The 20,907-nt window shown below is 38.3% G+C and overlaps 1 protein-coding gene across 5 annotated transcripts in view; it reads right to left on the bottom strand.

Annotated features, from left to right (window-relative positions):
• SAMSN1 (SAM domain, SH3 domain and nuclear localization signals 1) overlaps positions 1-20,907 on the bottom strand; it is a 218,261-nt gene that overhangs the window by 37,022 nt on the left and 160,332 nt on the right. For 2 of the 5 annotated variants that reach the window (XM_072994045.2, XM_072994044.2), the window contains exon 9: positions 289-360. In XM_072994045.2, coding sequence (XP_072850146.2) covers positions 289-360 — 72 coding nt within the window. Of the gene's footprint in view, positions 1-288; positions 361-16,568; positions 16,588-16,813; positions 16,905-17,108; positions 18,120-20,907 lie in introns of those variants that run through there. The other 3 variants (XM_020785462.3, XM_072994046.2, XM_072994048.2) reach the window with 3 other exon arrangements.

Genomic DNA, 20,907 nt, shown 5'->3' with positions numbered 1-20,907 from the left:
ACTTGGAGAACAGAGAGTTTCATGCAGTGTTCAGCATAACTTGCCACTTGCATTCCTTTGTCAGCAGTGGGGAAACTCCCATCTTTCTCCTTATCTATGGAAAAAGATGGGGCTGCCCCCTTTAAAGTTGTGCTGGCTATGACTTCATATATTGTATAGTAAAAACAGACAGTTTGTACAAATTCTGCTTACTCATCTGGATCAACCATTACTATGTTTTGCATACTGGGATTTGCGCATGCATAAAGGGGATGGTGACTTTTTTTAATGACAATACACGGTACAGACCTCAGGTGAATCTTCTTGTTTTGATACCGAATGATGTCCACGATGGTCAAAGTTCCCAAAGCTGCTTGTTCTCTATCAAAAAGAAAGAAAGAAATGTTTATACATTGTGACAATTTCTTTTTTTCCAAATTAGTTGATTCAAATGTTCTGCTCTGCCCTGTGTCCCATTTGGCACATAAAATAAACATTCTAAGCAAGACAATTTCCTATATTAATATTTGTCATATGTTCATGGATAAGTACGTTGTTGATGAAGCACTCAGATCTGTGTTGCTGTGTGCTATCAATTTAAGTCCTAGTGATAGCGACCCTGTGAATTAGGGACTTCCAGAAAGTTCTGTCATTAACAGCACTACACACACTTTGCAAACTCAAAGTCATGGCTTCCCTTCATTGAGTCAATCAATCTGATATTTGGTCTTCTTTATTCCCTGTTTTCATCATTGTTTCCTAGCATTACTATCTTTTACATTTAGGTTCTTATACATATGGTACCTAAAGCGATGATGAAGCCAAGATACAAATTATGACCTCAATCCAACTATTATTCCCACCTAGAGTAGATCCAATGCTTATGTAGGTTCCAATGATTCAATGTGTTGGCTTTAGTTGAGAACGATATTTAAATTTACGTCATATATTTCCATTGCTTTTGTGCACATAATATTTTTTTACTCTTAACATTCAAACTTTCTTTGTTATATTTTCATGTACCCCTTGTTAGTTCTTAAAGTGTTTTATGGTTGTTTCCAAAAGAGTCTTATGACTAAAATCCCAGGTTCATTCCTGTTGCATGCATGGTGACCAGTGTGCATTCAAGTTCAGGAGTGATGATTCTGAGAATGATGTTCATGCAATTGACATTAACAGTGTGCTTTACAAAATAGCTTCCCTGGAGAATTTCCACTCTGGAAAGTGTCTCATCTTATTATTATCCTACTCATAAATCACAAATTTATTGTCTGTGTTAGGTCCCACTTCTTTAACATTCCTCTTAAAACTAAACATGGTTGTTGCAACAGTAATAGACCATTTATGAACAGTATAACATTGACATTTGTTCACTATCACTTGGTGACAAATCTTGATAGCTTCAGCTCTATTTTGAATGTTTATTTTATATTGTAGACCACTTTAATCCCCTAGACTCAGGAAAGTTAACAATAATTCCTTATCTGGTGCAGCAAATCAACCCAATTTTACTACTGAGTAAATCTATACAGATTCACTGGCACTAATTTGGGAATAAACTCGCATAGGATTTGTACTGTGATTTATTACTCCCCTCAAATGTAAAGGTTGGAAGTATGTAATTTCTATTTTTAAAATGGAACTGAAGCAATTCAGTCATGGCTGAGAAAAGAGGAAACCAAGGTTTGCCCTGTCAATACATCTTTCATGAAACTACTGTCATGCCTAAGCAATTAGGATCAATCCCAGCTAAGGATGTAAATTCTCACCTGTCTTATTCTGATGCACAAGAATGAGAAACCATATTTGTTTCTCCTTGCCTACAAAACTATGAGATATATTTCTGGCAGGGCATGGCTATGGTGCTTGTGTATGAATCTTAATTTTTTTAATCTCTGACTTGCAATCTGAAATTATACAGCCTACACATGGCCCCTGCAAGATACTATCACCTGCATCTTCACCAGGACGTGGACAGAGACCTTGAGCTACTGTACAAAGGATGCCTATCTCAAAATAAGCTCTAGTGAAATCAAATGGGATTTCTCTCAGGTGAGCATGCACAGGATTGAGGGCTAAAGGTTGAATTGAATCTTGAAAGTAGATAAGGGTGTGTAAGGTTTAGGGCAGTGGTTCCCAACCTTGGGCCTCCAGATGTTCTTGGACTTCAACTCCCAGAAATCCTGGCCAGCAGAGGTGGTAGTGATGGCTTCCGGGAGCTGTAGTCCAAGAACATCTGGAGGCCCAAGGTTGGGGACCACTGGTTTAGGGGCTAGGAAGCCAAAATCCACACCCATCCACCCATGGCTTATGGAGAACCAAAAATGGCTTTTTTCTTTTCTTTCAGGAGAAAAAATAAACAAGAGGTGCCTGGACAGGCAGTGTCTGTTGTTGTTGTTTTAATTTTCTAGGGTAAAATGCATAATGCACGATTGAATAAATGAACAAAATAAAATCTGAAGCATCCAGGAGCAGAAAATTTAGAACAAAACTTTTTGTCTGAAAGATTTTTTTTGGTTGATTCCCCCCCCCCCCCCCCGTGAGAGCCATACCAATACCTCTGGAACCTCCTTGTGGCCCATGGGACAGATTATGTAGCTTTCCTCTCTGTATTTGATCTGACTCTGGCCAATCTACTTTGATTAGGAATTTCTGAATTCTTGGTTCTGAATGGGCCTGATGCATCCCAATTTGACGCAGGACTTTAGTGAAGCAGATGTGTGGCTGTATCTCTTAGACTCACTGACCATTATGCCTACTTTGAAGAATAAGCAATATTAAAAAAAGATTTTTCTGCATTAACAAAACGAGCAAGATCTTGGCAAAAGATCACTCAATAGTATGATATAACACACAGCTCAAAGGATTGTGAATGTGGCAGGACTAACACTTTGTGCTGACTTTTAATCCCTGTGGATTGTGCCCAAAAAGCATTGTGGAAAGATGCAGGGTGGGACAGAGGAAGGCTGCAGTTCACAGCAGTCCTGGTTAACTTGAGAACAGACTCCTTCCCTGCTACAAATTGTACATCCAGTGCTTTTTAGTAGCATTGCGATGAATATCTCTTTGCTCAAGTGCCAAGGTAATACTGAGAGGCTGAGAAGCCAAAGGGAAAAAAATAATGCTTAGCATTGCTATTTTCACAAAGAGCCAGAGCACAGAAACATCAGCAATTCCTTCAGAGCTTCACCACAATCTTACATTCTTTCTGAACAAGGGCCGTGGTCTATTTTGTCATATGCCTTAGAGCTGCTCCGTCCTTATTAAACATTAATAGGAATTTCAGGAGAGTTTCCACCATTTGGGATAATGGGTTTGGCGCATAAGAAAGTATTAACCAGGGCTAGTTCAGCAATTCTATGCCCTAACTTTCCCCCATTAAGTAATCAATACAGCGGCCACCTTTTAAAATACGTTCAGACCCATGACAACAACATAGAAAAACATTCTCAGCAGCCAGAGGCTCGTGGGTTTGCGGGGAGATCTTATTCTCCCATGTGTGTGTATGTATACAATGACAATAAATTATATTATTATTATTATTATTATTATTATTATTATATGCACGTGCACACACACACATGCACATATACCACATTAGTTTCAATGAGTTTGTTCTTGGGAAAGCCATGAATGTAAAACCAAGCCTTATTTCCCATTTTAGGAAAGCTTTTAAAGCAAATGTAAGTCTCTTGGAAGAGAATAGACCATTGATTTTGACACTGGTATTCAGAATCCCATAAAATTAAGTGATTCCTTTTGGCAGAATGGCTACATTAAGCAAATTAACCTCCCTCAACATAAAATGTGCCGCAGAAGAAGGAAAGGTTTGCTTACACTCATTAAGTAGGAGCAAGGCCTTAGAGGGCCAACATGCTCCCTTTAAATCCCCCAAATCTTTCTGATGATGGTCCATTGGGATAAATGAAGGTGGGGTGGGGGAGGAAGACTGCTTGGTGCTCATGAATTTGGCACTGTGTATAGAAGCAGGTGTGCAATTGACAGGCCAGAATCAGAAGTCTGTTTGTACTTAGTTGTATCCCCTTCTTCCTTCTTCAGCTATGGGACAGTGAGAATAGCCACTTGCAAGCTTCTAAAAAAAGAGGACAGTTATTTGTGTAACATTACAATCAGAGAGATGATGACTTTAGACAGAGGACTGCACTCTGACAGCTCTGTAAATAAAGGGCTGACCTAAACTACGACACACAGCTACTGTATCTTATAATCTGTGTGAATCATGGGATATAGTATCATGATTTACCACTCTGCTGTGGCTGAACCCTACACGAGAGAAGTTGGGATAATATGGGAGGCTGGGGTGTTCATGTTCCATATTTTTGAATCCCATCCTGGCCTCATGCTCCATACATGAGACCTTCTGGATTACATCCCAGCCTATAATGGACCCAATATTGCCTCAACCCCTCATGCAGTGGGTTGCTTGCTTGTTTTAGTAATGTGTCCTGACATGCCAAAATTTCTATGTTTCATTCCACATCAAGGCAAAAATAATGTTCCCTCCTTTGCATTCCTTCTTAATTCCAAGTTGGGGGGGGGCATCGTCTTGGTACACACCCCCACACATGCACTCACATACACACATGTGCATACACACACAGCTTGTCTTTAAACAGTCTTTGTATAGAGATCATCTCAAGTTTGGCATTTGAACCTTCAGACAAATGCGACTTGCAGTTAATGATCTGCACAAAATGGACTGGATGAGAACTTGTTGAGTCCTTACGTACTATTACATTCACACAGGACTCATTCAAAGACCATTTAAAAAGCATTGTCAGTGAGAGAAACTTGTTGCCTAGTTTGAAACTATTAAATTAATGGTGGAAGTTTCTTTTCTCTTCAATGAAATTGTACTCAAACTCTTTAGCTCCTTGTTATCAATGTCACCACATTGTTATGAATCATAATGTCAAACAATTTTATGGTCATGGGAATTAGAGCAAATATGGTGTAGGAGATAAAGGGTGTATTAAATAAAGGTCTTAACCTGTTCCCATTATATCTAACTTTCTTCTTTCGCCTGTTTAGCAACTGGATATAAACAAAAGTTTCAACAACAACCCCCTCCCATGTTTTACTACATCCATCAGCAATGTCCTTGACCATATGCAATGACCAACAGTACACTAATTCTTAGGAAGTTTTTTTTTTTAGTGTATGTGCGGTGGTGGTGGGGTTTTACTACTTTTAAATGAGTGTTTGATGCATCATTTTGGTTTACCTGATTAATGTGCACAGCAAACTCAGCCATGAGCGTTGTAACTGTTTCTGCAAGCTTCCCTAAAGCAAAGCTCAGCCATTAATTCAATGGCACATGTCAGCTCAGCAGAACAAGGTCACTCTTCTCCTTCAAGGGGAACCTTTTTAGAAATAATAAAACTGACAGAAAGTTCTTTTTTGCATGCTTTATATCACCTGGGGTTGAGTGCTGCAGTGAATATAGCAGGGCTTATAAACAACCCCATGCCCAAAACAGCCCCAAACTTGCTGGGGTTTGGCAACCTTCATTTTAAAAAAAAAAGGTCAGTGGCAGTTTTATGCACCACAAACATGCCACATGCAATCCTAAATGATTAAAGAATGAGTAAAAAAATGAGTAAATCTTTGCTTAGGATCTTTGGAGGAGAAAGTCTGCAAGCCTAACAAGTACTAATGCTGATGTTGCAGCTTGCCTATCAGAGGCTGGTATTTAAGAAGAAAAATGTAGAGTGAAGGACTTTTGTGGAGCTGATTCCACAGAGGTTTCAAACTTGGAGTCCAAAAATGGGAAAAATTTATTTTATACATTATTGGATCGTCCTTTCCTCAAATCACTTATATAGTGGATTGTAAATCTGTAAAAGGGATTTAAAAAAAAAAAAAAAAAAGTAAATAAAAGGCTGATCATGTTGCCTGTCACACAGTATTTTGCAAATAATTGGAGATTGTTGGGCGACAGTCCGGCAAACAACTAAGACTATAACATGTTTACCGAGACAAAGAAGAGTAACCCACTTGCACTGTCTGTCCAGGGTAAAAGAATTGTGGAAGCTGAGCCCATTTGCTTACACACTTCTACTGAAAAGGAAAAGGAAACAAAGGTGTGGGGAAAGTTAGTCCCCTGCTGAGCTGAATAACCTACAACTTTAGAAGATGTAGCCATGCCAGTCTGTGCAAGCATATCAGGCAAAATCCAGACAAACAAAATAAAACAAAACAAAAAGACAAAACCATGTGGCATATTAAAGACTAGTATATTTTAATGTAAGCTTCCATGGACATGTGTCCTCGAAAACCTAGATTAAAATATAATAGTTGTTAAGGTGCCACATGTTTTTGTCTTTTTGTTTTGTCTCTTTGGATTTTGCCTGATAGCCTACAGCTGTAGATGTTTATGAACCTGACTCATAAGCAGGTCATAAAAATGGTAAGGTTTCATCTGAGTGACAGTTTTCAACCATGTTTCCATTGAAGTTATGTTTTCCTCTAAAATGCATTTCTTCATCTGAAAATTCTCAATCAACTTCAGTAAACACAGAATTTTCCAAGCCTTTATAAGCTAAGCCCTCCTGCTTCATATTGTATCCATCTTGTTTGCCTTGTGACAGGCCTACATCCATTTCCCTTACACTGAGGTCCTAATAATCATTGGGGAGAATCCTATTGTCAGTTTCTGTTTGTGTACTAGAAACTGTGCAAGTCTTGGCAGAAAATTGCTCCTCCCTTAACAAGGTCATACTTGCATTTTCAGGCACATACGATCAGGCATGTTCCCAGGAGCACAACCAACACCTTGTTAACCAGCAACAATCTTCTGCCAAAACACACACGAGTGCCTTTCTGCAAATGCAACTCAGCAGTAGGATTCTGTCATTAGTGCATTATAACAGTTAAGCATGTTGTTCTTTTTATTGAAAAGTAGGCCCACTAAGCTTAATCAAGCAACCAGACTGATCTGAACACTGCAACTCAGTTCATGTTCTTTCTTCTCCAAGTCATATAAAATATGCTTCAGACTTCCTATATTTACTAAGGATTAATAAAACCATGCAAAACATCGTACAAACACCAGTGAATTTCCTGCACAAAGGGACGGTGGAATGTTTTAACTGATTAGAAAATTTGTACTGTAAGTTTAGATTAAGATACTGTATCTCCATCATTCAATCATCATTTAGCTGAATTATAATGGAACAAAATGAAGGAAAAAAAGCTTAGTTCATCTCCTGCAAGGAGTTAACAGTTCAGTGTTAAATTGATTTATGTTATTTCCCCTTTTACTCTAATGGGGCTAAAGGTACTACAGTATACAACAACACAGGTGTCCATCATGGATTAGTTACATTGGATATATAGGCAAAGAAGGAGCCATTAATATTGATGCATCCATACATCAGGCATGGACATTTCCATAGGTGGGACTTATAGGCTTAGGCCCAAATAGGTGGAGCTCCTTTTTCTGATGGCAGCAGAACTGAATAAGATAGAACAGGTGGAAGTAGCCTTCCACTAGATAGAACAGGTGAAATTCACCTTCATAGAGCTAATAGCGAGCTCCAGTAGCTTCCATGACTTCCAAATGTGGGACAGAAATCATGAGATAAATGAATCCTAGTCCTCAAGAGTTCATAGAAGTGAACTGCAACCTATTAATGCTCACGCTGAAATAAGTCTATCAGACATAATGACGTTTTTGTCATGTTTTCCTCTGCTTTGTTTTTATTACACATTCAACAAGGTGTCGAGGGTCATGATGACCCAAGTTATTCCTCAACTTTTGATGACCACCATAGGATAAAACCTCTCACTCTGGTTTCTTCAAAATCAAAACACAAAAATGAATTAAAACTCCCTGTCAAAAAAGGATGAAACTGCAGTAGACAGTTATTCTTTATAACCCCTGTATAGTTTTAGCTCACACATAATTATAAATTTCTTCCCACTGATCATAAATATTTAGGATCAAAGGGGAAACTACTATGGATCAGTCTGTAGATTATCATCGTCTAGCGAGGCACCACTGAGGCTACAGTACAGACAATGTCCCCATCCTTTGAAAGGCTAATCTACAGTAACACTATTCTTCCTCCATCCTCAATTGGTGAAAAGGAGGGCAGTGTTGAATGTTTATGAGCTCAGCAACAGCAAGACTTGATGGCTGTTGTGGGTTTTTCAGGCTCTTTGGCTGTGTTCTGAAGTTTGTTCTTCCTGACATTTTGCCAGTCTCTGTGGCCGGCATCTTCAGAGGACTGGATCCAGCCGTGAAAGCCTTCTTTGTTTTGCATGCAGGTTCCTAGAATGAGGTTTGCTAAGCACAGCTGCCAGAGAGAGAACAGTTCTTCCTCCTACTGTGGTTTAGTGAAGCCGGGTAGGTTGGACTCGTCAGCCCTGGAAGGCAGCCCATCTAGGAGAAGGAAAACTCAGATTTCAAACCCCCACTGAGGCGCCACCGTCAGCCTCCATGCCATGAGGGAGCAGGTCAGGTAGGTGGGACTCATTCAGCCCTGGAAGGCAGCCCATCTAGGAGAAGGAAAACTCCGATTTCAAACCTCCACTGCCTTGTGGCTATATCCACTGATGGAAAAGGCTTCAGGAGTTACCCTTGAGGCAAAATCTGGAGCTGGAGTCCTGGAGGCAGTTCGTGTCATTCAGTCAACTGCTGCAATGTCGCTGAAACCAGTTGTATTGGCTTTTGCCTTTCCACTGGATTGTTTCAGTGATGTGGAAAGGGAAGATTTGCTGGTTGGGTAACAGCCTATCCTCCATATTATTTTACCCAGGCTTCATGCCCTGGAGAGGACATTCCAGCTTCGTGTACAGCGTCAAAACACTAGACGCTGTTCCAAGTCCTCCATACAGAGCATGTTACCATAGTCTCTAGAGACTGAAGCATGCTTATGTATGGTTTAGTGAAGGAGAAAAAGAGTGTGGAAACTTACACATACTATGAAGGATCATGCCCCCCAAAGAGGGTCTTATTTGTGACTTCTTCATTAAGAACAGAGCAAGCTGCTTTGTGGTGAGCCAAAGAAACAGCACAGAAGAAACATCACTCTTAAAAATTTGACTACTGAAAGTACATGGAATAACTTAAACTACAATGCTAAAAATTACAAGTTGTTGAAACTGCAGCAATGCTGAAAGTAATCTTACAGTGAACTGGTGCAGCAGCTCTGGGGGGTGGGGAATCTCCAGTGCAAAATTAGCTAGATTCTGTCATATCTCAAACATTTAGGTACCAACCGCCTCTCTTTCTACCATCCATTTATCTACTTGGATGGTTAATTTGCTTGCAGTTATTTAGGTATTAATTGTAATGTGGTTAGTAGATAATAATCATCTGACATGGATTTACTGGAAGATTTTTGTCACCACACAAAAAGAACTTCTAACCACATCCTCTGTTTTTCCCTTTTGATTTGCAAACTCTTTTTTAAAAAGTTCCACAGGCACGATACTCTGAGTCACATGAGGTACAATATTTGATGGGAAGCAGTTAATTCTGAAAAAAACAACATGCATCAAAACTGTCTTTAATTTTGCCCTAGAATCTAATATCAGAATTAATTAAACAGCTCATTCAAAATGTGAATGCAGTCACAAGAAGAGAGCATAGAAAAGTGGGCCCAAACAAACACCACAAAATATCTGTGCTCAGCTTATTTTTTGTAAGGATGGGGTTTTTTTTTGTTCTGAAATCTACATCATATTATGAAAGATGTATTATTGCAACTTCCTATATTATCTTGATTATTTTACTGTTTAAAATCCTAAATGTTGCAGTATATGAAAATCATTAAACAAATGTGATTTTAACAAAGAAACAAAGGTTAACATCCTATTGTTAGCCCCAGCTAAGAGCAGATTTACTGAATCAAAACGACAATTGTTGAATGGGAAGTCAAAACTTACGTACAGTGGGGTCTTGACTTGAGAACTTAATCCGTATTGGAAGGTGGTTCTCAAGTCAAAAAGTTCTCAGGTCAAATCTGCATTTCCCATAGGAATGCATTGAAAACCATTTGATCCGTATCTGCTCTTTTCCGTCCATAGAAACTAATGGGAAGCTGCTATTCCGCCTTCAACCACTAGAGGGGGATATTTTGTTTCTTTTTTTCTTAGGTCAAGAAAGGTTCAGGGAAGGCAGGGAAAATACAGTCCAGGCAGTACAGTACCAGGCAGTCTGAAGACTGTCTCCCAATCCACTCTCTAAACGCTGGGAGGAGTGAGGAAGCAGACAGGCACCCTTTTCACTGGCCAACAGTTAACTGAAAGTTCACTTTTTGCACTTTCCCTGCCTCCCACGTGGTTTTTTTCAGTTCTTAACTCAAATCTAAGTATGTAAGTCAAGTCAATATTTTCCTATGAGAGTGGTTCTTAAGTCAAAATGTTCTTAACTTGAGCTGTTCTTAAGTCAAGACCCCACTGTAAATCCCATTGAGTCAGTGCGTCCACCCTAGTTGGGATTTTCAGGTGGATATTAACCAAATAATTTCAACACTCAGAAATATTAATATTCTATTTTCAGTGAACCATAAGCATCCTAAGGTGCCTCTAGGAAGACCTTCTATGCAGGCCTCCTTGAAATAAATGGAGGGTTCCGGAGGACTCCAAATTCTCCAGAGGTTTTTCAGTCTCAACTATACGTATATGAAGAAATGCAAGAAAAGAGGCATTATCATCAGCTGCACACACTTTGAATAAGAGGCCACACAAGTGTCTGTATAATAAAGTAACTAATGTTAGCTCTGACCTAGTTTAATTTACAAGGCCTGCAGGAAACAGGAAAGCCTTATCTGTAATGTCACCAGCACTTCTTTTTATATCTATGTGCAGAGAGTCTTGTTTCTACAGTATTACACATGCAGGCCTCATCTGATAAGGCTTACAGGTATTTTCAGCAAAATGCTTCAGAGTCAAATGTTGCCTCTTTGAGGTGGTTTTGCAAGGCTGCAAATGCCTTGACAACTGCCTTCTTGCCACATTGTACTCGGGACCTTTCACAGCAGATGTATTTGCCACTGTTGCCTCCAAGCATAAATTTGCTCTGTTGGAAGCTGGAAGAACATAGTTTATCATCAGCTCATCACCTCTAATTATTCTTAGAATGAAATGCAAATGAGAGAAAATGTGACTGCCAAGAATATTATAAAATACCTAGTTGCTGTGATATTAAGAATAGCTGATTAATTATGGCCTCAATTTTCTTTAATAAATCTCAAATTTTATATTTTAAAGCTGCTCCTCTGAAATGACTTTGAAATAACATTAGAAAGTACTTTGATTAACCCTAGTTAATATTCATTAACTGCATATTACCTCCATATTGCAGATCTTGGCCTCCAGCACCTAGAACTGTATCTGAAACTGTGTTCAACATTGAGTATGACAATAAGTTTGATTTTATTTTGAACTTGCTGCTTTGGAATTCATTCTACCTAACACAGGGAAACAGCAACAAAAGTTTTAAAAATCTGTTTGATCTGTGGGCATCTCACGGGCCAGGACAGGGTTGTGTGCTTCACCTGAGAATTGGGGGGGGGGCAGCCCCCCAGCCTCAGTCACAAACTGTCAGTGATTCAATCCATAAGAGTCAATCTACTGCATGCACTTAGAACAAATCAAACCACTAGTTTGCCATGTCCTCTACACCTTCTTCACTAGTCCACATTCATGACATAACTGTAACACAAAGTGAACTTGCATGTGTGAATGAAACATCACAGATAGCGCCTCATACAATTTTAAAAATTGAGATAGTTCACACAATCACTTGCCTGTCTTTAATTACAGAAAGTTATGCTGTAGCGAAGCATGGGAACTGGTTCCCCAGAATAAGTCAATTTCATCAGTTGTTTCCTTTCATGCCTCCACCCCCTAGATAAGTGTAATGTCATTCCTGCCCTGTTCTCCATTCGCAAAAGAGCAAATATGAACCTGGAATTATCCAGAGGTAAAAATCTGCAGTTAGCATCAAGGAGAAAAGCAGAAATTATCTTCTGTGCTCTTGTGTGTGCATGTGTATAAAGATTATATCACGATTTAAACCACTAGCAGAGTGGATAAAAAGCAATAAATTTTTTTTTAAATTAAATTGGATATTTGAAATTTAAATTTGATGTTTTATTTAAATTGGATTTTAAAGTTTAAATCAACTTTTTAATTTTTTTAAATCATTGATTTTTATTTCACTCTGCTAATGATTTAAATCAATCCACCATATGTGTGTGTGTGTATGTGTGTGTGTGCGAGAGAGAGAGAGAGAGAGAGAGAGAGAGACAGAGACAGAGACAGAGACAGAGACAGAGACAGAGACAGAGAGGGAGGGAGAATTTTTTAAAAAAAATTACTCCTAGGGAGAAGAATTCTCTTCCATTTATTATGAAGCCCAGCCTCATTGAGTCAAATATTTCAGCTTTCTATTTGGACTGTAGTCATGCATTGTCTCCCCTCCCAACAAAATCTGTGTAACAAAAAAAGGAACAGGTACTTAAGTGGCAATCCTATGAACATATACCTGGGGTTAAGTGTCCTATGAATACAGTGGGACTTATTTCTGAGTAAATGTGCCCAGCATTGTGCTGTAACAATGTAGAAGGGCCAGAAAACAAACAACTACCCTTAAAAACCATATCATGTAATAAAAAGTGGGGGGGAGAGGGGAAGACCCAATGAAATTAAAGTGCATACAACTAAAGCCTATCCACACCAAAATGCAAAGAAAAGTAAATAGCTGTTTTACATGCTTAAGCATGCCTATTGATGGCATTTAAGAACTCAAGCTGTATTTCATGAAAGCCTGGCTGACAAGGAAGTCAGTTGTGAAATTCCGCCGGTATCTTAGTAAGCACAGACATGTGTTTTAAATATTTCCCAAGCATATGGCAAGTTTGCTAACAGTTTGCTTAGAGGAAGCCAGTTGCAAAATTGGATGTGACAAACGTAGGATTGGTTTTAATTTTTCCCCTCACTGCTCCTGTCAAAGGCCTTTCGTATCTTATTGTTCCCTACTTTCTGATATTTATAATCAGTGCAAAATATTCTGAAATTAAAAGGAACAGCTTGCTTGCATAGCACCAGGATGACTTGGCATTAAAACCCTTCAAAATGCAATTTTTAAAAAATAAACCACTTATAGGCAAAATAGGTTTAACCTCATCAACTGATACTGCTTAGACATAAATAAGGAGAGATCTATAAATTTTATCAGAGAAAAATCTTAGAAATAATAGATATTTAGGAATCATGCTGGTCATTCCCTGAAAACGACATTTGCTGAGTCCATTCGAGCTCGGTCATTGGAGGGAGAATAGAGTGTATCTGCCACCATACAGAGGCCATAATATGATCATCGGTTTCCATACTGAGGAAGTGCTCTGGAACAATTCATTCTTGAGAAAGCCTACCTTTCCTATTGACTACAGATGCATTTAGGAACCAGATGACACTTCTGGATTTACCGCTCAGATCTGGACCTACAAATAGCATATTAACTCAGGGATGGAAACGTCTGTTTTGTAGAAGCCTGAGGTTTTCCCCAAGACGATGGATCACTATTTGATGCCATGCACACCGTGAGAACTGCTGAAGAACAAAATATGCATGTTGAAAGTTTTGAGGACTGTTGTATTTCAACTAAATTTGATCATGTGTGTGAAAATGTGTTTACCTAAGTCAACTTAGATCCTTCTGCTCAAAGTAAAAACAGGCTTGGGCCAACTTAAAGTAGAAATATAAAATTAAAATCCCAGTATTTTCCCTCATGTAAAGAGGGGAATTTTCTTCTTTGGCTAAAGAGCTGTAGTAACGGTAGTAATAGTAGTATGCCATCAAGTCACTTCTGACTTATGGCAAGCAAGCACAATTCCACTTCCTTCCACGCAGCTTTTCTCCTCCTCCACACAACCATCATTTTCAGCCCTTTTGGTTCCGGTTGCAACAGAACCCCACACATGGGGGGTGGAGTCGCACGAGAGATGGAGCCCCACCCAGCATGGCTGAAAATTACAGGGAATGTTGATGGTTACCCTTTTAAATGTTTTCTAGGTAGAGAGCACTCAGAAATGGTTTACAATTCCCTTCTTCTGGGGGCATCCAGGGATTGTAGCCACACAAGTTGGTTCTACTTGCAGGAGGCACAATACAGAATTAAATTCCCAAACCTCTGGTTCCACAGCCAGACAGCTAAACCACTGACTTATCTACACAGCTGAGTAGGAAAAACAGCAAAAGCTGAAAATTTGCCTTCTGGTTTGGTTGTCAACTCCTCTTTAATTTCCATTGATTCCACCTACAGTATTGTAATTGACTTTCTACTGCATATCATATCAGCCTTTGTGACGTGAGAATTAAGACATGTGATATCTATCAAGCTCAGTCTGTATCAATATTAGTATCTATAAATAATCCATCTATTTTATCCCCATCTCTACCAATTTTAAGTCAATGAAAAGAGAAATGATTTATTTACCCCTCTGTCTCACAATTCAAAAATTCTATCAATGGAATTGATTTACCTGTTTTTTCCATCACCCCTTTTATGTGAGTAGGTATCAGTAAGTCTAGCTGCATCTTTTTGCATCAGAAATCATTATTAGGAAGCTTAATCCTATTAATGTGCTAATATTTCCAAGTGTGTACAGCTCTGTGAATGTGGCATGAAACTATTCAAACCAGTTTATAGCAATACAGTGAAAATATCAGAGTATGTGGGAAATGACTCTATCTGTAGAAAAGATGGTTACATGATGTTTACGTTATTCAGCACCATTACCAAATATATTGTTCACTGATACTTCAACAGTAGAAATAATTGCCATAAACTGAAAGAAAACAGACAAAATGGAGAAAAAGTAGATCAAGTTTTAGATGTTCCTTCTGGAACCTAAATAAGTATCCCCTCCCCCAAATAATGTTCCTTTTAAAAAACTAGCATAAAAAGTAATTTTTCTGGAAAGAAAGAAGAAACACTGGCCAGGCTTCGATTGAGGTGCGGGGGTAGTTTGTAATGGAAAACAGTAGTAATAATAGTGATTTTGATATGTATCCAGTAAAGGTGGGAAGGACTCACTTCATGCTGCATCATTGCATGTTGTTGGTGCTATGCTGATGACTTGCAATGAGGCAGCACAAAGGGAGTTGTGCCCATCTCTAGTATCTACCTTTGAGTTTTCTTCATTGCTAGCTAACCTGAGCCACAAACAGCAAATCACTCTTATGTAGGTGGCCAGTGTTCCATCACCATAAAGGAGGACATGGAGGGCAAGGCACACCAAAAAGAACATTCCTCGCAAGAAAGGAGAACATTTTTGCATTAAATTTCTACATGCTAATATGCAATTATTACTCTGGTGATATGCAGCTATCATCCTATTTAGACATTATTTACTACAATTGAAGTGGAACTACACTATACGTTGTACATACAAAGAAAACAAAGAGAAGTCACTATAGATTTGTTGAAATATCTAGGTAGCCAAATGTCAATTTTTTTCAGAGAAATGTTCTAAGTAGTTCTTTCACAATGTACACTCCTGGTAGTGACCTAACATAAGAAGTCCATACAAAATTGACACACCATGCCATATCCTTTCTGTTAGTGGTTTGCATCTTTTCTTATAAAATGACTCCCGCTCAAAACTGCTTAACTTAAAAAGTGAGAGAAAGCTTTTCAGATATATTCACCAATCAACTTTACTTTCCCTGTTTGGCCAGGAAAACTCAGGGCGAGGGTTAGGGTGGCCAGCTACAATGCACCAAAATGTGGATCACCAAAAAGGAGGACAGCTCTTCAAATGGAGGAGTGGCTTAATTAAACTCTACCAGTAAATGGATTTAGAATTTTCATGGAAATTGTGCCAATGGTTTATCAGTAATTCCTATATATTGTCTATGCAGTCAGTAATACTGCTCAGAGAGGAAACTTTTTTAAAAAAACAAAAGGGCAGTGGCACCATGTTAAAAATCAGACACTATGATCAAAACATTATTACACTACCTAAACCACCCACAACTTCAAATTAAATTCTTCAAGCTAAAAATCTTCACAGACTACACATTCAACACTTCAGACAAAAGGATTTCTAATACAGTGCAGCTGACAGCATTTTTCTCAAATAAACGTTCCCCTCAAATTGATCATTTATTTTCAAATACACTGAAACACAAACTTACTGCTTTATATAAGAAGCAGGGCACAATGTAGCATTCATGTATAACTCATGGCTAATTCACAGTGTATTTCTCTAATCTGATAGTTTACTAAATTTCCTAACAAAGCCATGCACCTGAATACACAAGTAGATAAGAAAAGAAATTATATGTTCTGTCATTATTGGAGACATTATTTTTAATTGATCTTCATTTGGTTGTAGTTTTATACATACTAATAAGACAGTTCTGAAAGAACCACTTTTCTTTTCTCTTTAACATAGAAATGTTTGACCCAGCTAGAAAGAGACGCACTTGGAAACAAGCTTCAGTTTACAAAAACTGGACTAGAAACCATACATGCATTTCTAATCAGAGACATGGTGCTGCCACGGTTGGCACCCAAGGCATTAAGCTAAATCCATTGCTAGTCCTACCTAGAGTAGACTCAGTTGAACAGGACCCATCACAATGAACTCAAGCCCCACTGATTCCAGTCTGTCTACTCTGGATAAGATGAATGTTTGATTTAGCCTAGCAGTGCCTATCTGATTGGTAGGCAGGCCCGTGTATAGTTGCTGAATTAAGGCTTGAATATATTACTTTAGCTGCAACCAGAGTAGGCTTAAACTAAATTTGGGCTTCACTTAGGATAGTATATAGAAAACAATTTCAAGGCTACCTGTAGTTGCTGAACATTCGGAGCTGAGATGTGTATTTCGGGGAAGTAACATTGACCTGATATCTTTGCCATCCAATTCCTATGTGAAAAGCTTTTTATGCAAAAAGGTTGCCACAGAACAACTCAGTAATTAACATGTCAAGCTGCCCTCTGTCCCAGTGAACTGAGGTGAATGGGCTGAGAATGTCAAGCCTATAATTTTGTTGTTACACAAACTAGCCAAGTTGAAACATGAAGGAACAGTAATGCTTTTTAAAGCTGAAGTCAATTTTAAAAAAGGACTAACTGCTCTTACCTTTGGTTTTTGAGATTTCTCCTTCTCTGAAGCATTGGAGGGTTTTCTCTTCAACATCTTACAAATGAAATTTATTTAAAATATCCTTACAAGACAGAATTGCTTGTAATTCTTTTTTTTCTCAGCCAGCATGCAAGAGTAGAGAGACACAGAAGTCGCCTCAAATAAAACTTCCTTATTCTGCTGAGGATGTGACTTCACTCCTGTCTCTGCTAGATCTCATTGAAATATTCAAGGCAGAGGAAGGAAGACAAAAAGAGAAGAAGAAAAGAGACTGGGGAAATTAAAACAGAGAGGCCTTGGGCACTGCTCCTTCAGCTTCTTCATTTTAGAAGCTTCCACAGAAGCAGGGTTGGGTGCACTGTGCCCATGAAGCCTGGCTTGTATGGAAGAAGGATGGGTCAGCAAATCTCCAAACCCTTGCAATCTATTATGCAGCTTTATAATTCTTTATTTCATTGTAAATAGCAGAATCATAGATTTCATCTCTATCCTGCTTTTTCTATAGCATCTATCTAATTATTCTCCTTCCAACTCCACTAGGAGATGTGTCTATCCTGTTCTTCCAATTATAATTGTGTGCAAATTGCTTCTTGAAATTCTCATTATTACTTGGGTGAAGAAAAATGGAGGCAGAGATGAGGATAATTTCACTGAGTTTCTCCAAGGGAAGAAAGGATTCTCCAAAAGTTTCTACCTTCAGAAATACTTTTCAATTATAATTTAACATACATTTTCTCTATTTAGGTTTCTGAAAACGTTATATGTATATAATTTTTGGAGAGGTGTGAAATGGGAAATGGGTGTCACCAAATTTGGTTGAGATTCTGACTTGGTACGAAAGTGTAAATGACCCACTTGAGCTCAGACAGACTCCTAGCACTTAATTGAGAAATCTGAAAGCTGATGCATCCTGTGGTTGTTGTGGGTTTTTTGGTGCACTTAAAAAAATTCCCATTCAGCCTCAAAGCGACCAGCTATTCTCATTCTTATCCTGTGTAGGAGGGTGGGTCATTCGTCAGCACAGGCTACAAGGCCTGTTTTCAAAACTCTCACTGAGCCAGGCCTGCCCATCCTTTCGCAAGACCTCTGCCTGTCACTCTCCAAGTGGGAGGGCAAAGAGTCCCCGCCCAGGCAGCTCCACACCTTTGCGGAGCGCCGCTTCCAAAAGAAGAGTGTGCTAAACAAACCTAGAAAACACAGGCTGAAATCCTGTTGCTTACTATAGTAAGTTGTTCTAGAGTAGACCCATTGATTTGGTGATTCAACTCCACCATAAGTTTGATTAGTTCCATTGGTCTACTTTAGTGCTACACATTATGCTAAGCAACGGGATGGGTCTATTCTATTCTATTCTATTCTATTCTATTCTATTCTATTCTATTCTATTTATTTATTTATTTATTTATTTATTTATTTATTTATTTATTTATTAAATTTATACCCTGCCCCTCTAGACCACGTCTACTCTACCACATACCAACAACTGCAAGGATAATCTTGTACCCTTACTTATAATATTTTGGCTTGTCTCCCATCAGTAATGAATGAATGAGAAATAAAGGGCAACTACTGTATCATTTGAAATGGCCTCTATCTTTTGGGAGTTAACAATAAATATTCTAGAGAAACAGGAGCTTGAAGCTTCTATATCACTGTTCAGAGGAGTTATGTCTCTAATTTTGTAGTTCTGGTCACCGCATGTATTTATGCAAATCAGATGAGGCAATATCATGTTAAGAAGAGTTGGGCAAAATGGGCTGTCTAGCTAAAATAGATTAGAAACACAGAGAATGTATAAATTCTTGTAATTATTTTCTATCAAAACTTTGATAGAATTAGATAATAAACAGGCAGTTGTGGTCACAATTCCATGTGATCATAACCTGTTCAATTTAATAATAGTGGGGCTAATGCAGGTGGCTTGTTGTCCCGGGAGGGAGTGGCACCTCACTCCAAAATTCTAGAGTGGGACACCCGTCTCCCTGTTCTTATCACCTGCTGTTGCTGGTCCCAAATAAAATTCCAGTCAATGAAGGGGATGTTCCTCTGTATTGGGCCCTATATTCAGCTGCTGTCTTCCTGAATTTTGAATAGTTTGACTTCTCTTTAAATCACGGATGACAATCTACCTTGTATTCTTGAAATGAGGTCAAGAATGAAATACTGGGAAGGGCAAAATATCTTATTGCTGTACATCAGATAACAATCTGATCCAACTGCCATGACTGAAGAAGAAACACTACAGGAACATAGTCCACCTCATAATAACATTTATGACAGAATTTGGGAATACACATTCTGTGTTTTAGAGTAATTAACACCCAAGTAAATCCAATTATAAATTTGATGCTCTCTTGCTCAGTCCTCCTACTCCCAAAGCAGCATATAAACCTTTAAGAGGGAATAAAGCCACCATGATAATTCAAACACTAATCCCTTTTCTGCCACCGCTAACACCTGTGTGATTAATAAAAAGAGAATTCATATGTAGAGTAATATATGAGCTCCCTTTCACTAGAATATTTATTGTTAAACAGGAAGAAAGACCATTTCAGGAGATATAGTGCCCACCCATATCTATTTCCTCTCTTCATGCATCAGAAAAATTATAGCAGTTTGAAGGCTGACCTGATTATATCTTTGTCCTTGAAAGTTTGACCTCTGCACTAGTTGTAGAAAATACCAAACACAATGAAAGACCAATGTCGGTAACATTACAAGCACATAATTTAGTTAAGTAAGAGTCTTGAATGAATTTTAATGCCCAGACAGCTAATGTAGTCTGTGATTTTCATCTTTTTAATTCTCAAATGGTCTTTAATAAGAAAAATGGAATGTATAACATTGATCATGAGGTGGTGTAAAAAAAATATGAAGCTTATGAATGTTTGTGTATTCTGAATGTGTGTGTATCTATGTGTTTGTATGAACAGGTTTAAGGACTGGTTGTAATAACACTAGCATACTATAGACTAGTTTTTTAATTCTCAAAAAAATAAAAGAAATGTAAGATAGATAGATAGATAGATAGATAGATAGATAGATAGATAGATAGATAGATAGATAGATAGATAGATAGATAGATAGATAGATAGATAGATAGATAGATAGATAGATAGATAGATAGATAGATAGATAGATAGATAGATAGATGGATGGATGGATGGATGGATGGATGGATGGATGGATGGATGGATGGATGGATGGATGGATGGATGGAGGCTACTTCCTGTTACAAAATTCCTGCACTCTCATTGAAGAAATCTTCCCATGGAATGTCACATTTTCTGAAGGCCAGATGAATGTGTTTTTCTGAACATCATTGAACACAAAACTCTAAATGTAACACTTCAGAGTTCTATGGGGCCGTTTACTGAAATATCTATGGATGAACCTTGTAAACACAAAGTCATAAAATAAATATATTTTTATCCACAGTTATATAACAGATAACATGGGCAGTTATAACAACAAAGTGCTACAATTTGTGAATCCAAGCCCTCAGCACCAATCATTCTACAAGCAATACAGAAGTTGCTTATAAAATTGCAAAGATTAAGTATCCTTTTGAATTCAAATTCAAACAAAAAACCAATATATTTTCCTCAACTGGATTGGGTATCCATAACATAGAAGAACTAGCTCCATATGCAGAGTCTACCAAACCCTAAACCAAGTTGGCAAGGGCCTTAGCAGTCTAAGTGGCAACAGCAGCTTCAAACTCTTTAGGTCTCCCACTCTTTCTGATTCAAATCTCTACTCACAGCCCCACTCTTCCTTAGTCCCACTCCTTTGT

The sequence above is a fragment of the Pogona vitticeps genome, chromosome 3, assembly GCF_051106095.1.
Source record: "Pogona vitticeps strain Pit_001003342236 chromosome 3, PviZW2.1, whole genome shotgun sequence".
Classification (NCBI taxonomy): Eukaryota; Metazoa; Chordata; class Lepidosauria; order Squamata; family Agamidae; genus Pogona; species Pogona vitticeps.
Note: the sequence above shows the minus strand (reverse complement) of the source record. Positions and strands in the feature narration are given on the sequence as shown.